This window comes from Silene latifolia, chromosome X (genome assembly GCF_048544455.1).
Source record: "Silene latifolia isolate original U9 population chromosome X, ASM4854445v1, whole genome shotgun sequence".
In the NCBI taxonomy this organism is placed as follows: domain Eukaryota; kingdom Viridiplantae; phylum Streptophyta; class Magnoliopsida; order Caryophyllales; family Caryophyllaceae; genus Silene; species Silene latifolia.
The window spans coordinates 330155778-330171978 of record NC_133537.1 but is presented as its reverse complement, the minus strand read 5'-3'; the positions used below and the strand labels follow the sequence as shown (position 1 = coordinate 330171978).

Sequence of the window (16201 nt, the reverse complement as noted above, 5' to 3'; positions counted from 1 at the left end):
ATCCTATGCATTCTTATATACACAAGTGATATGTATTAAACCTGTCTTAAGTTTAAGACGTATAGTGCCGCCTTAAGGAAGATTTATTGTAAAAGTCATACTCTCTTTTCATATATTACTTAAAACGTTAATTAAATTAGTTGAATCTCTAATTAAAGACTTATTTACATTGTCACAGTATTCACATTTAATAACGCACATTTATATACTCCTATATTCAATGATAGACATTCATTGCACGAGTTTAAAACTACTTCTTATCTAAATCTTTCCGGGTCATTTAAAAGTCAATGAATTCCACCAGTCCACCTTGGTTGAGAAGACAAATTAATCTAGTTTTAACTCATAACCAAATTATAACTGACTTTACTCAAAGTGACATATATCAATTATCAACGCCTCAACGGTCTTTCAACAATTAAGAAGGTCCAAATTCCCAAAAACATCTTGGAAGAGACCAGTATCTTCTCTTCCAAGAACACCAACATCTTACATTGACCCTTCATATCCTTAATCCTCACATATATTTATATATAAAATCAAAATCAAAATCAAAATATTTATCTAACAATTCCTTAAAAAAGGAACAAATCAAATCAAATTGTTTGTAATTAGAAATGGGGAGTTCAGACACAAGATTCCTGCAGGAATTGGTATTATATGCAGCAAGTGCAGCATTAAGTTGCTTGGTAATATTTGCAGGATTAAAACACTTAGACCCAAATCGTGAAGCTTCTAAAAAAGCTCTTGAGCATAAAAAAGAAATTGCTAAACGTCTTGGTCGTCCCCTTATTCATACCAATCCTTATGAGGTTAATTTTTTTTTTTTAATCCTTTTGTTCTAAAGTTTTAATCTTTTTGGATGTTTTTACTGTTTTTGCTTATCTGGGTAGAATTTTTGATAAGGTTATTTGGTTAATTTAGCTGCTTTTTTGGGATTGTTGTGTTTTTTTTGGGATTAATGATTGTTTGGATTGCTGGGTAGTTTAAATTCTGGGATAATTTTGATGATTGGAATTATGGGGTTGTTTTTGCCTATCTGGGTAGAAATTTTGATAAGATTATTGGGTTAGTTAATTGTTAAGTAAATAGTCATTTGATGTAGTTCTCGACCCAATTTTCATATTGGGTTATTTGGGAATAACTTCTTTTTGTTGCAAGCCTAAGGGTAAGGTTGTGTATATCCGACCCCTCTTACCCTGCAATTTGTGGTTACCCTTGATGCATTGGGATAGTGTTGTCATTGTTATTGTTGTATTATTGGGTTAATTTAGTTGCTTTTGGGATTGTTTTGTGGATTTGTTTTGGGATTATTGATTGTTTTGCTTGATGGCTAGTTTAACAGAAATTCTTGGTTAAGACACTCACAACCGATTTAAATAAGGTAGAAAAAGGATGGTTTTGACTTGTGAGAGTTGTTAAGTGAAGACGGTCTTAAGCAAGACCTGCTGGTAGTTTCATTTTCGGGTTAATTTTGTTGAATTGGTATTTTGGGTTTGTTATTAATGTACTGTAGTATTAAGGATTTTGATTGTTGTTCTCAGGCGAAGTTTGTGTTTGTGATGATTGTGTATCGTTATAGTTGTGTTATACTTCGTACTATCTGTTTGCTGAGGCAGTTGATATTACAAGTATAAATTAACTTGCTTTTTAAGAATTTGATGTGTTAAATTAAACTTTGGATGATGGGTAAATTAGGAACTGTTCGCGGGTACAAAGACTAGGTAGATTGGTCTTTTCCAATTATATTATGGAGTTGTGCTATTGTAGCAGCGCTGAACCAATGCGTTCTAGTATCTTGTCTTATGCTTGTTAACCCGTTTGATAAGCTTGCAAAATGTTTACATTTAGGAAGAGCAGTAAAGTGAATAATATCTGCAAAGTTTGGAGATTTAAGAGGCCCTTTTTTATCTCTCTTTGTAGTTATGGAATAGGTATTATTGTTATAACAAACGATTTTGAAAATGTCGCTCAAATTATGACAGATTGTTCAGAGTCAGTAGATAACCCATTACCCTAATTTCCTATTGGGAACTTTTTTTTTTCCTCCAGGACAGGAGTTTTGAACTTTTTATTTTATTTTATTTTTTACAACTGCGTCTGTCTATGTTTAATTTCAGGTAGACATATCTGAGCTAGTATGAACTAAACGTGATGTCGTCGAGCGTGTCATTTCATCAATGGCATGTTCCATTATGGCATTTTTCTGTAGCATTATGAATTTACAGTTCTTAGAATCGGACTCAAAATCTTACATCATAAGTTTTTAGCGTTTTACATATCTTTGTACTAGAGGAAAAATAAGCATTTATCATTCATTTATCGGTTTTTTAAACTGCGTCAGTCTCAGCTAAGAACTACGCTCTTCCCTTTATATAGTATTATTGCACAATCTATTATGAAATTACAAATTTGTTTGCATAACAGTGTGCCTTTGTGTGCATGAGGCGGGCACCTGCACACAGTACTTACACGTCGTAAATATGAGCCCTGGCAGGCTCATCACGCCTTGTGTCTTTTAAAACTGAGCTACGTGGAAGAAATCTTTTCATCAGAGATGCTACTTTATTCTAAACTGGGCATCATTTATATAATTGGTTACTGTATGAGATGGATTTTGTCTAATGCTAAACTTTTCTACAGGATGTAATAGCATGTGATGTCATAAATCCTGACCACATAGAAGTGAATTTCGAGTCTATTGGCGGTTTAGAAAACATCAAGCAGGCGCTATTTGAGTTGGTAATCCTTCCTTTGAGAAGGCCCGAGCTTTTTTCTTATGGCAAACTGCTTGGTCCTCAGAAGGGGGTTTTATTGTATGGTCCGCCAGGAACTGGGAAAACAATGCTTGCAAAAGCTATTGCTAAAGAGTCCGGGGCAGTATTTATTAATGTGAAGATATCAAATTTGATGAGCAAATGGTTTGGCGATGCTCAGAAACTTGGTGAGTTTGTGATGGTGTTTATTCGTTTGCCACTTTGCCGGGATCTATGTGGTATTGACATGATGTTCAGTGACGAGAGTCAATGGACTCTTTTGCATTGCTGGAGATTTCATACCCCATATTGGGACTGCAGGCTTTGTCGTCCTCTCTATGAGACCATGGCTGACGGTGATTTGATTAGTCATGCGATTGTAGACTAGTGTAGTGTACTCAATCTTCATTTCAGGAAAAAGTATCGTAGTGTAGTATGAACAACAACAATGCTCGTGTAGAGTGAACAAGAAATATATTTGGTTTAAAATGCATATATTGTTTGAATGGAGGAGTTTGGAGGGAAAGAGAAGGGAGAGAAAGGGAGGGAGCAAATTCCCTTGTGTACTTCGTTGTTAGCAAGTTGGGTTGGAGGGATTTGGTGGAGAAAATAATTGGACAAATGACGTCCTTACTGGCTTACTCCAATCCCCCTTCGCTCCCCTACTCCACTCCCATCCTCTTTTTGTATCCAAACAAACGGTAAGAATGACAATTTAACTAAAATAAAGAAGTTTAGCAAGAGAATGGGTTTTTTACGCGCAAGAAATGATTTGACGTTTAAATTTGAAATCCTTGGGATTTAGAGTGAAGTAATTAAGATAGTCCTTCTGTCCTTGTTTCTGTAAGATACAATATTAAAAACTTGTGTTTACATGCTAAAGAAAATGTTTTGGTGTATGTTTTTTTTCTCTATCTCCTCTTACAGTCTCACAGGGTACCTATATTGTAGTTGTTGACACTTCAAATTTTGACAGTTGCTGCAGTGTTCAGCTTGGCTTACAAACTACAGCCTGCTATTATATTTATTGACGAGGTAGATAGCTTTTTGGGACAGCGTAGAACTTCTGATCACGAGGCTATGACAAACATGAAGACAGAGTTCATGTCTTTGTGGGATGGCTTTACTACTGATCGTAAGTCAATTTCTTTTAGTTGCTCTATATGACATTCAGTATGTGCATACAGAAATTTTCTATTTCTGCAGTAAATATGATCTTTTTGCGAGCTGAGTAGCAGCTTGTCATGTGTCACCTTAGTACTCTCTCGATTCCTTTGATTATTTCGAGAATAGAAGTGGCACAAAAAGGTCTTAGGGTACAATAATGCCCTCTTTTCCAAATCTCTTCCTAATCCTACTTTTGTAGACGGTGGTGTCTTGGTCGTTTAAACTGAAAGTAGTTTCCCAAGAAGGCATTTGCAAGATGACCACTTTTTCGAAATATATGATATAAATTAATTACTTGATTTTATTGATTAAAATCAACTAATTAAATTATTAATAATAAGTGCAAAATCGAAATAACAATAATAAAGAGAGAGAGAAAGAGAGACACACAGGATTTTGAAGTGGTTCAGTTTCACAAGTCGAAACCTACGTCCACTATTCTCGATTAATAATTTTTAGTACCTTTCTCCGGATTACAAAAATTACCAATCCACTCGTATAATCAACTATATGATTATAACTCAGATTGAGTATCGCTAAATACTCTAGGTTGCTCTTACGTTAATAAGAAAAATACAACGACAAATACTAATCTCACGTTATGCGAGTGAGTATACTATCCTTGTGTATTTAATATCCTATAACGATTTTTCTTCGATTGATTGACAAATTTGATGCGTGATTTTTGTATAAGCAAATATGAAAATAAGAATTAAAGCTCAAATGATTTTTGCTTAAAATATTTTTCTCTCTTGAAATTTGTAGATGTGTGTGTCAACAATTAATGTTGAATGATGAGAGTATTTATAGTAGAGAGGATTAGGGTTTGGAATGTTCTGGAATTAGGGCATAGGAATGTTCTGGAAATACAAAACTTGAAGAACAAGTAAGAAGAGAAAGGAAGGAGGAGTTTTGGCCTCCTAGGGTTTCGGCCACCCTAGGGTTTCGGCCTCCTAGAGCTCGGCCCACCTAGGGTTCGGCCACCTAGAGTTTGGCCGGCCTCTAGGGCTCTTTCGGTCCACTTCTTGCTTCTTTAGCCCGCAACAAATCGAGATAGAATTTAGTTAAAACCCTAGGTTGCATGACGATATAAATATCGTGTTACAAACCAATAGTTTATTCAACTTAAATTCTAATTAATTAATTCCAAACAAAATAAATACTCTCTTATTTTTATAAACCATTAAAAATATATTTTCCAAAAATTAACGCATCATTTTTGTCTAGCAATGAAGTTATGTCTATTAGGTCATAACTTCATTAACCTTTAAATCAAACAAAGTAAAACCATTACCGGATGACGACCTATACTAACCAATCTTCAGTAGATCTTCAGTAAACGAATCGTCTCTTCACAAGTCTCTCATCTTGAGTCTCGTGGTTGATTTCCAATCTTGATCTTGCTTGAATGCATCGATCAAATGTATTTGAAGTTGTACCTCCTTGGTCCAAACTTCAAGCTTGCGTCTTTGCAATTGTTCCTTTCTAAATTAAAACTTAAGCACACAATTACACGCATATGTTTATATATTAAGTCCACATACAAATCATTACTGTCATTATCAAAACAATTAATTAGGACTAAAGGTCCAACAATAATGATGCAATTTTTCTTCCATGTAGAGAATGCCAGAGTAATGGTTCTCGCTGCTACAAATCGCCCATCAGAACTTGATGAGGCTATACTTCGTCGTTTTTCTCAGGCTTTTGAGATTGGACTAGCTGATAGGAAGGAAAGGGCTGCGATACTGAAACTTACATTGAAGGGTGAGAGGGTGGAAGATAACATTGATTATGACTACCTTGCGAGCTTGTGTGAAGGCTGTACGGGTTCTGATCTGGTTGATTTTTGTAAAAAGGCTGCTTATCTTCCAATCAGAGAGCTACTCGATGCTGAGAAAAGTGGGAAGCCTTATCAGGCAAGCAATTTTTTTTGAAAGCTCATTCCTTCTTCCTCTTGTCTTTTCATTTGTGCGTCAGGTCAATCGGGTCCTTTTCTTTCTCCCACGCCTTTTACATCTCTCTTTTTTTGTCTTCCCTTTCATCCTTCCATCACTGTATAAGTTTTATTTGTTCGTTGGTAAAACTTTTCTGCGTGATTTGCGTTTGGTCTTTTGAAATCTGTGTTTCCAACTGGTTTTGTTATAAATTCAGGCTCCAAGGCCACTGACGCAAACTGATATGGAGAAGGTTCTTCTAACAACAAAGAAAACAACAGCAGCAGCTCAGGAATACTCGAGGCTAAACTCACTGTCATCATCCTTTCCGTTACAGAGGAATGGAGAAGAATACCCTGCCCAAAATGCTATCAATGAGCTCTCTAAACTGGTTGTTTCCCAAATATTAAACTTGCAAGTTGATAATCAAGACAAGTAAACAAGAATTCATCCAGCCATATTTGTTGGTGTTTTCGAAAGGATTCTCATGCGGCACATTTTTCGCGGTATATCCGACCAATGTTTAGGATTAAATAAGGGAAATTTAGAACTAATATATGAGTTGCCTTGCTCCATTCGCTGGCTGCAGTTTTTTTTTTTTTTTTTTTTTTTTTAAAAAAAAAAAAAAATCAAATTCATGGTTTACTACTTTTTCATGCTTTATATTTTAATTAATTTCAACTTAAAAGAACTATCGATCTTTATGTCAACTTTGGCCTGTGACTATAGCCCTAAAGACACTTTTTTTTTTTCAAATGAGTGCACTATGTCGGGGTTAAGAATCGAACTCTAACCTCACGATTGTAGTAAGAAAGCTCTTACCACTTGAGCTAAATCTTATTCTTATCAACAAAGTTATTATGTTGGAGAACATCACCAATTACGTAGCAGGTAGTATGGAGAAAAAAAATTACGCATCTGAGGTAGTACCTCAGACCTTGTAGTTTTTGAGTATATACACATTTTTTCTGAGCATATTACCATTTATAAATATAGTTTTTGAGCAATATTATATTTTTTTAGTGTAATGTTTTAGTAAATGTGCTCAAAAACTTTATACTAAAGTAGAACTCAAAAACTTTACAATAAAACTCAGAAAATAAACAATAAGAGGTATTACCTCAGATGTATAGTCTATTAACTGGGTAGTATGGTAAATCATCTAGCATGACAAACAAGACTTCTAAATCATACAGTAAATTATAATCACGGTCAAAATTGCCGATTCTGACCTTTTAAATAGCCCGCCCTATCTGACTGTCTCTTAACACTTGCAAGTTACAACAATAATTTTATCATTCAATCAACCTTGCTACCAAACCACATGGACTCGTCACCAGACGCAGGGCTAGTAACCCACACAGGAGGGTGCCATTGTCGCGCCGTAACCTTCCAAGTGACCGCACCCGACTCCGTAACAGCTTGGAAATGCAACTGTTCCAATTGCTCAATGAGAGGCAACACACACTTCATAGTCCCTGTTAAAAACTTTAAAGTTTTAACTGGCCAATCAAACATCACCACCTATACTTTTGGGACCCACATTGCTAAGCACACCTTCTGTAATGTGTGTGGAATTACCGCTTTTTTTACCCCAAGGTTAAACACAGAGTTGGTTGCTGTTACTTTGGCTTGTGTTGATCATGGTACTATTGCCCATGTTGAGTTTAAATGCTTTGATGGTCAGAATGAGGAGTCTTTTTCCTAATTTCGGGTTTGGGTTTGGTTTAAGTTGTTGCAATGAGGCGCAGGACTAGTACAATGAGATGGCGGGATTTGAACTCATGATCTATGTATTGATGTAATTTATTATTATTGTTTTTTTTTTTTGCAGCAGTAAAATATATAAATCGTAATGCCATTTGTATAAGATGTATTGTTGTAATTAGTTTGTTCTTTGTTCACGCTTTCATTCATTTTCAGTATTAATAACATTTGATTTTTCTTGGGTCATAATTGAGATGAAGTTACAATTAGAGCATTTTTAATGATAAGCTACGATATATTTGAGCTTGATTTGTTCTAGCAACATTACATTTACACAAATTCTTATTTGTGAGAGGTGTGAACATGTCACAATTTGTGACAGATCTAAAATATGACCATTTTAATGTAAAAAATTTAATTATTGGTGGTTATATTTTATCTTAAAGTGGTAATATTTGTGGATTTTGTGCCGTCGTAATTTATGACCGTTACAAACAAGACGCTTTGAATTAATTAATAGTAATACTTTATACTCCTTATCCAATCCACAACAACTACTTTTATCAAACAATAGTCTAAAGTGAGTTTAATAAATTCATTATCTAGTTTCTAACGGTCAAAACTGGTATGCACACTAGTAGGTTTGGTAGTGTTTGAAGCAAATTCAGAACCAAAGACTGCCTTCACCCATTGATTAAGTTGGTATTTTTCTTTTACTTATTCTAGTAGTAAAACTTGCAATTACTATCATAAGGTCTGAAATAATAAAACCAAAATAAAACATGATGACCTACAAAACACGCGCTTTAAATATTATGACAGAATCAAGTTTCAAAGTGTAATCGTCAATATTAATATAAAGAGCGAAATGTGAAACAAGATCTTCAAATATTTTGATGCTATTTAGCCCGTTTTAATCTTATGACGTATACACTCATCTTAAGAGACAAATTAAAGTGCATAATAATATGTTTATGGTCTTTGTCCCACAAGACCTATGACGCATTTTCATCCATTTAACCCTAGATCGGGTTTGCTCAAGGACTCACCCCGAACTAGGAGTTCCATGCCTTACAGTGTACAACTTCAAGTCTTGGGCCTGCTGATTCATCCTCGAGTCTAGCCCAACTCAAACCTTGGGCTCTGATACCACTCGTTGTGCGGAAGCGTGAATATTTTCTGTTGGGCCTCAGCTGCATCTGTGTCCACAACCCATGATAGTACGATATTATCCGCTTTGGGCCAAGCCCTTACAGATTTATTCTTGGACTCCTCCCCAAAAGACCTCGTACTATTATATTCTCTGGACACTTATAGAGAAGATCTTTCATCTTTACTCTACCGATATGGGTTATGAGTTTGGACCCTAACAAGTATGATAAATCATCTAGCATGACAAACAAGACTAATGAGTAAAAAATTACTATAATCATAGTCAAAAATTACCAACCCAATGACATGATAAATACCCCATCATCATCAATTCATCATAATTCATAACACTAATCAATCAATTAACCTCACTAAACCAAATGGACTCACTTTCAGATACAGGGCTAGTAACCCACACAGGTGGGTGCCATTGTCGCGCCGTAACCTTTCAAGTGACCGCACCCACTTCCGTTACATGCTTGAAATGTAACTGTTCTAATTGCACTAAGAGAGGAATCACATACTTCATTCTCCCTGCTAAAAATTTTACCCTGTTAACTGGACAGTCAAAAATTACTACCTACACTTTTGGGACCCACACTGCTAAGCATACCTTTTGTAGTGTGTGTGGAATTACCCCTTTTTTTACCCCAAGGTTAAATATAGATTGGGTTGCTGTTACTTTGGGTTGTGTTGATCATGGGACTATTGAGCATGTTGAGTTTAAGGACTTTGATGGTCAGAATGAGGAGTCTTTTGCCTAATTTGTGTTTGGGTTTATGTTGTTTTTAAGTTGTCGTAATAAGGTGTAAGGCTAGTATAATAAGACGTTGGAATTAAAAGTTATCTTATTTAATATGAATAATATTTGATCTTCTTAGGTATTGCTCGTGTATTGATTTGGACTACTTTGGTTCGGCCAAATCGTATCTTAATTTTAATTGTTAACACATAGTTCGATTTAGCCTTTTATAAGATTATTATAAACGATTTGGTTTATAGTTATAACAAACTTCTTAACTTTGATTAATTGTTATTTGGGTCTGAATTCCATAGTTCAATTGTTCTTGCATCACGGTAGTATTAGTGTTTAATTTTTGAGCAAAATAATTTTGAAAAGATTAAATATTCACTTTACTTCAGATTTAATTTCAGCTCATTTAAGTTTTTTTAGATTTAATTTCAGCTCATTTAAGTTCAGTTCGGCTTTTGTAAATGAAAAGATTAAATATTCACTTTACTTCAGCTAACCAAAATAATTTTTGAGCAATTCACATGAATTGTTCAATTATTATATTTTTTCGGGCTTGGGTCTAGTGGTGTACCATAAGGTATAACCTCCTCATCCTTGAGGCCCCGGGTTCGACGCCCTAGACGGGAGCACTGAGGTATTGCACGGTGGCCCTTTGGGGTCTGTTAAACGGGGTGCCGGCTTTCCGTGCTGTCGCGTATTCCCAAGGTTTGGGCTAACCGGACTCTCCTTATGATCTCTGGTGTAATGACACTCGTCATAGTTCTGACTAGGCGGATGCAATAAGGTTTGAAAGGAATGTCATTTCCCCTTGCTTGCAAAAAAAAAAAAAAAAAAAAAAAGATAAGAGTTACATTCTTACATAAAGTGTATGGTCTTCTTAACACCGCTAACCCTGTTCTTTTCAGCTGAAAAGAGCTGAACCGAACTTAATGAAACAGAACTGAACTTTGAATAGAGCTTTGAACTGAACAGAATTGAAATAAAAATTAATTTGTGAAGAGATAAGTTGAACTAAACTGAATGAACTTGAACTAAACTGGACTGTATAGAGCCGAACTGAACTTAAATGAGCTGAAATTAAATCTAAAAAAACAGGCATAATAAGGCGGTGTGTCAAAAAGATGGAGTTTAACCCGTTCAAGTTTCAAAACGAATATCACCATTTTAAACAAGAATTTGTGATTTAACAAAGACTTTCGATAAGCACAAATTCTCAATATAGACGGGAGATATATGTTTATAGTTCTAAAAGCGTCACATATCCACCTTCTTTAAGCATAAGACCAGCAACAAGTTGCATAATGCGGCCTAAAAATATCACCACTTTAAACATATTTGATCCGTCTTTCACTTTAAACGAATATATCCGTCTATAATGAGACTAGTCATTCGACAAGTCACGGCTGAAGTCACAAACCACTTCCACAAGCCAAACCAATCATATCACTGGACACTGGTGACCTTATGTTGTGAATAAAATCATTAAATTTACAAACAAACCTTCAAAATTTTCATAAATCAACCTTCCGATCAATCCCATACCGTCACCAAACCGAAATGAACCCGAATCCCGACTCCACCCTACTAACCCACACAGGAGGGTGCCACTGTCGAGCCATAACATTCCAAGTAACCGCACCCAAATCCATAACAGCTTGGAAATGCAACTGTTCCAACTGTTCAATGAGAGGCAACACACATTTCATTGTCCCTACTAAAAACTTTCTACTTTTAACTGGCCAATCAAATATCACCACCTATACTTTTGGGACCCACACTGCTAAACATACCTTTTGTAACATTTGTGGGATCACTTCTTTTTATACACCAAGGTCTAACCCTGATGGTGTTGCTGTTACTTTGGCTTGTGTTGATCCTGGGAGTATTGATCATGTTGAGATTGTTTGTGCTGATGGGAGGAATTGGGAGGAGTTTTACTCTCAGTCTGGGATTTCCGCTTGTTCTAAATGAGCCGCAAGGATAGTACAATTTAGTTACGGATTTGAATTTGGGATCTATTGTATCGGCCTATTTGATAATCCGAGTAGTTTGTTTATGATTTCAATCTTGTTCAATATTAATAATATTGTACTCCTTATGATTTGTGTTTTACTTCAGTACGAGGAATATACATCTGATGTACTACCTCCAACTCTATAGTTTCTGAGCATCATAATAAAGTTTTTGAGTTTTGTTTTAAAGTTTTTGAGTTTCACTATGAAGTTTCTGAGTTTATTCACTTAAACATTAAGCTCTACAAAATTATAATAAAACTCAAAAACATTACATATAAGTTTAGTTAAATTTGAGTTTTGATAGAAAAATATTAAAATCTAACTTATAAACTTTATTATGCTAAAAAAAAATACACATATACTCAAAAACAAATAAAGTTTGAGGTAATAAACTCAAAAAAAAATATATATATGCTCAAAAAACAAAAAAGTTGGAGGTAGTACTAGAGCTGTTAATGAGACTAGACAGCTCGCGAGCTACTCGAGATCGGCTCGGTCAAAGCTCGGTCAAAACTCGGCTCGTGCGAGCTCGGCTCAATAGCATAACGAGTCAAGCCGAGCACATGCTGGCTCGACTCGAAAAGCTCGCGAGCGGCTCGAATTTGTGTGATTATAATAAGATATTGATCATATTCTATAAAAATATTTTATCATGATTATATTTTTGTATCACACATATCAAATGTCTCGATGATTTGCCAAATATTTTTACATATAACCTTTGAGCCTTGTTATTAAAAATATCGAAAGAAAATAAATAAAAAAATAAAAAAATAAATGGTTTTATATAGGCTCGAGTTTGGCTCGAGCTCGCGTTAAAGCTCGCAAGCTTTAAAACGAGCACATTTTTTTCAAGCTCGGGTAAGCTCGAGATCGGCTCGAGCTCGAGTTTTGGTTCTTGAGCACAAGCCGAGCAAGGCCAAGCTCGGGCTCGGCTCGGTTCGTTAACACCCCTAGGTAGTACATCCGATGTATGTTCATTTTTCTCGTTTTACTTGGGTTATTGCTTGTGTATTGATGTTTTTTTTGTATTTCTGTTTTGATGCAAATTTAATTATTTCCGTCTCAGAAATAACATAAGGGCATTAGCAATAGAGGTTTGTGGGATGACATGTCCATAATTTTAGAAGTAGAAAATTTTTAGTAGGGACAATGAAATGTGGGATGACATGTCCATAATTTTAGAGGTTTGTCAACAAACCTTCTATTATTGGTGATGAGTGTTGAGGTTCATAGATGAGAAGGTTACAAACTAGTAACCACATTTGTGGAGAGAGAATGTGAAAGGGAGAAAAATTATAGTGAACCATAATATAAATCTTGAAGAGAGTTATTTGTTGTTGATAGAAGGTTTATAGCTAAATAAGTTTGTAAATTAACTTATATGGTATGAGAACAAACCTCCTAAAGGTTATCTATTGCTAAGGTCCTAAAGGTGAATAAATGATTGAGATGAGGGAGAAGTTTTTTTTTTGGGTTTTGGTTTGATGATCTTTGGTTTTTTAATATTCCAATATACCTCCTTGTGCAAAAGCCCTTCTAGCACTCTCTCTTTGTACTGTATTTTCTTGAAATAGTTGGGGCTAAGAACGACCCCAGTGCAAATAACACAAACATTTTCTTGAAATCTGATCCACCGTCTACCATCTGCAGCATCTCACCTCTGACCTTGTCCAATTGGATATCTTTTTTGGGCAAAGCATTGAATCTCTCTCTCCAAGAGTGCAGTAGCTTTTTATCATCGTTAACAACTGCCACATCCTCCCCCCCCCACATGGTAACATAAAGACATCGTAAACATCATGTTTACTGATTGTGAAATAGACCAACCTATCAAATAACATTAGCCTGGTATGCGTATCATAGCGCACCAACAACCAGTCAACCATCGTATGAATAAACTTAGAGGCCTTCAGTTTTAGAAGCCCCCCGAACCCTATATCTTCAACGGCCTTCCTCTGTTCTGTCGATAAATGCTGGATGACATAGTGTAGGGCAGCTGGGGATCCATGTCCCTCGACCCCCTTCAATTTCCTATAACATGACACAATTAATTACTCGTTAAACAAAACAGTTTTCAAAGAGTTCATCAGTCTTAAAATGGTCGTATAGTTTAAAAGGATGCTTAACACATGTTCCTTCCTTTCTCTGTCTTTTTCTCTTTACAACCACAACCCCTTCTGATAACTTTCTCTTTGAGCTTTGTCCTTCCTCTATGTTCTTCGACTTTTCAGCAATACCTTTCATTTTCTGAGTCACTGTTTGCACATGAAAATCTATAGTTGGTCAAACATTGTCTAACATAAAATGATTTCCTAATAACTGGTAATCAGACTAACCCCATTATGTTCCCATCCTAAGATATTTATTCTACTCTAAAGTGGTCACATTTTACATATACAAAATATGTCACCCTTCTTAAAACATAGCTGTTAACCAGTAAATGTGAGTTAAATTGGTCACATCATCCAAACAGTTTCACATATCTCAGTAAAATTGGTCACATAAAATCTCAAATGCAACTAAGTGTACATGTCACCATAACAAAGGGAAATAAGTGACCATTTTAAGAAACTAAAGGTATACTAAATTGGTCACATGTCACCAAGTTAACAAATTGAGTCTATTATGTTACCAACTCTATTATGTTAGCTTGGTCACATGTCACCATGTTAACAAATTGAGTGTTCACTAAATTGCTGACAATATCATTGGTCTATTATGTACCCATCTTAAGATATTATTCTCCACTAAAGTGGTTACATTTCAGAGTAAAAGAATACCACAAGTATAAACCCTTAAGGACTTGCCCGGGCCGTCCCAGCGTTTCTTCGTGATGCGTGGGGGGCGACGTCCCACTATGCTAGGAAGCTGCACATTGCTCGCTTCCACTTCACCTCGCGTGGTTCTTGATGGTGGGGACGATCTTCTAGGTACTCTACCTTAAGACACCTTGCTCTATAAGACCGCAAAAGGATGGAGGGCATAGACCTTCTTGTAGAAGACTTGCCGAGACTTAGAGATGTCTAGGAGCATACATCCTTGTAACATGAGAATGACAATGTGCAAATTGTTTTCCCGAGTCTTTTCGAAATTTCCCATGTCCTTTTCAAAACCGAACTTTTGAACAACTTACTTTCAAAATAGCATGGTTTTAAAAACGCGGAATGCTGCCCAAATAGGACTAGAATTTTCGGCCCAAAATGAGCTTTTATAGCCGGCATGCTGCCCATTTCAAATCTCATTTTCGAATCAATCTTTCGTTTTTTTCAAAACCAATCCAAAATGCCTCTCGAACCTCAACCGAACATGAAATACGTCAAGTCATGTCCAGGTCATGGCCGTGTTAGGCCGGGTGTGTTTCGTTCTAAGAGTCTAGAACACGACCTTGTTGGGTCACCCAAGCTCACCTCTTGGGCCTTGAGTCATGTTGGTCGACCTTTTGGTCTAGGATAGTCCACAAAAACGCCCAAGCTAGGCCATTTAGGGCGTTTCACCCGAACCTATGGGCTATGTTAGTCCAATCACGGGTTTGGCCACACCGAGTCCGGTTTATAACCGATTTATGACAGTTTGAGTCATGTCGTTTTGTCGAGTCTAAAATGAACCAAAGTCTAGATCCAACCGTGAGTCGAACCTCTGGTTAGTCAATCTCAAGTCGAGTCTTTGTTTGAGTCAAGTTGGGGTCGTGTCCTTAAGTGTGCGGGGGCTCTTACTTTAAATATTTACTCGACGGGGTTTTCTTGTAGAAAGGCCGCCAAAAACCCAACGTCAAGCAATGGAAGATGTCATTGTTAACAAGCTTACGAGGCCATGAACCTCATGATGACCCGAATGGATGCAATCGAATCTAAGCCGGTGAAGATTCCCCTCCGCCACCGACGATCGGAAAAACGGTTCAAGTTCATCGAAGACCGTTTGAAACTTTCCCGGGGAAGAACATTCACTATGAGAATGCTAGGGCCTATGCCCCTGCGGATAAGTTGCCCACGAACATGGTACTCACCGACATCCCAAAGTTTAAGGGCACAGAAGATCCAGTCCACCATGTTAAGGCCTATAAGGGGTACTTAGCACTCAAGGGAGTACCTGGCCGACATGCTCTCTGAAATTTTCGCTCAATCTCCGGATGAACACCCGAAGGCGTGGTTCTACAATCTGGACCTTAAGAACTTCCCTACTTTCGAAGATATCACGGTGGAGTTCTGCAAGCACTATGCTGATAATGTTGAGATTCAAACCAACACAAGGACTTTGGAGGTAATGACACAGAAAGACAAAGAAGGCTTTACTGAATTCCTTGCAAGATGGCGCGCTGAAAGCGTGAAGTTAGCCAAGAAGCCTGACGAATTTAAAATGGTAGATAAGTTCGTAAAGAATCTACGACCCATTTACCGCAATGCTCTGAAATACCAGAATTTTGGCTCTTTCAAAGAATTGATAAGAATCGGGATAAAGGTAGAAGATGATGTCATAAGGGCAGAGGCTGAAAAGCCGAAAGGATACCAAGGGGCCTCGTCGTCTAAGGCCAAGGCCCCAGCAACCACCCATATTGATGAAGCCATCAATCTCTTAGAAGGGCAATCGAAAAAACCGCCGCGCCAAGCTCCAAGGACATTCACCGATATCGGATGCACTTATACATACGCTCTCCAAAGGCTCATAGCCCAAGGAAAGCTGAAGCCTATTGGTCCAAATCCGGACCCTCCCGCT

General features: G+C 36.7%; 2 protein-coding genes across 2 annotated transcripts; both read left to right on the top strand.

Moving 5' to 3' along the window:
• The first annotated feature begins 420 nt into the window (after positions 1-420).
• LOC141618569 (uncharacterized) lies at positions 421-6435 on the top strand. The gene is made up of 5 exons (XM_074435671.1): positions 421-812; positions 2644-2944; positions 3733-3891; positions 5547-5842; positions 6078-6435. The coding sequence occupies exons 1-5, from the start codon at positions 618-620 to the stop codon at positions 6297-6299; spliced, it is 1173 nt and encodes a 390-aa protein (XP_074291772.1). The 5' UTR covers positions 421-617; the 3' UTR covers positions 6300-6435.
• A 4479-nt stretch (positions 6436-10914) lies between these two features.
• Positions 10915-11674, top strand: LOC141622166 (uncharacterized). Its single transcript, XM_074438224.1, has one exon. It carries the CDS (start codon positions 11031-11033, stop codon positions 11442-11444), a length of 414 nt encoding a protein of 137 aa, XP_074294325.1. The 5' UTR covers positions 10915-11030; the 3' UTR covers positions 11445-11674.
• The last annotated feature ends 4527 nt before the right edge of the window (positions 11675-16201 follow it).

Bases quoted from the DNA above. Each gene is read 5' to 3' on its own strand.
- LOC141622166 (XM_074438224.1), top strand. From the start codon at position 11,031: ATGAACCCGAATCCCGACTCCACCCTACTAACCCACACAGGAGGGTGC.
- LOC141618569 (XM_074435671.1), top strand. From the start codon at position 618: ATGGGGAGTTCAGACACAAGATTCCTGCAGGAATTGGTATTATATGCA. The intron at 813-2,643 runs GTTAATTTTTTT...ACTTTTCTACAG, and splicing joins TTCATACCAATCCTTATGAG to GATGTAATAGCATGTGATGT. The intron at 2,945-3,732 runs GTGAGTTTGTGA...AAATTTTGACAG, and splicing joins TGGCGATGCTCAGAAACTTG to TTGCTGCAGTGTTCAGCTTG.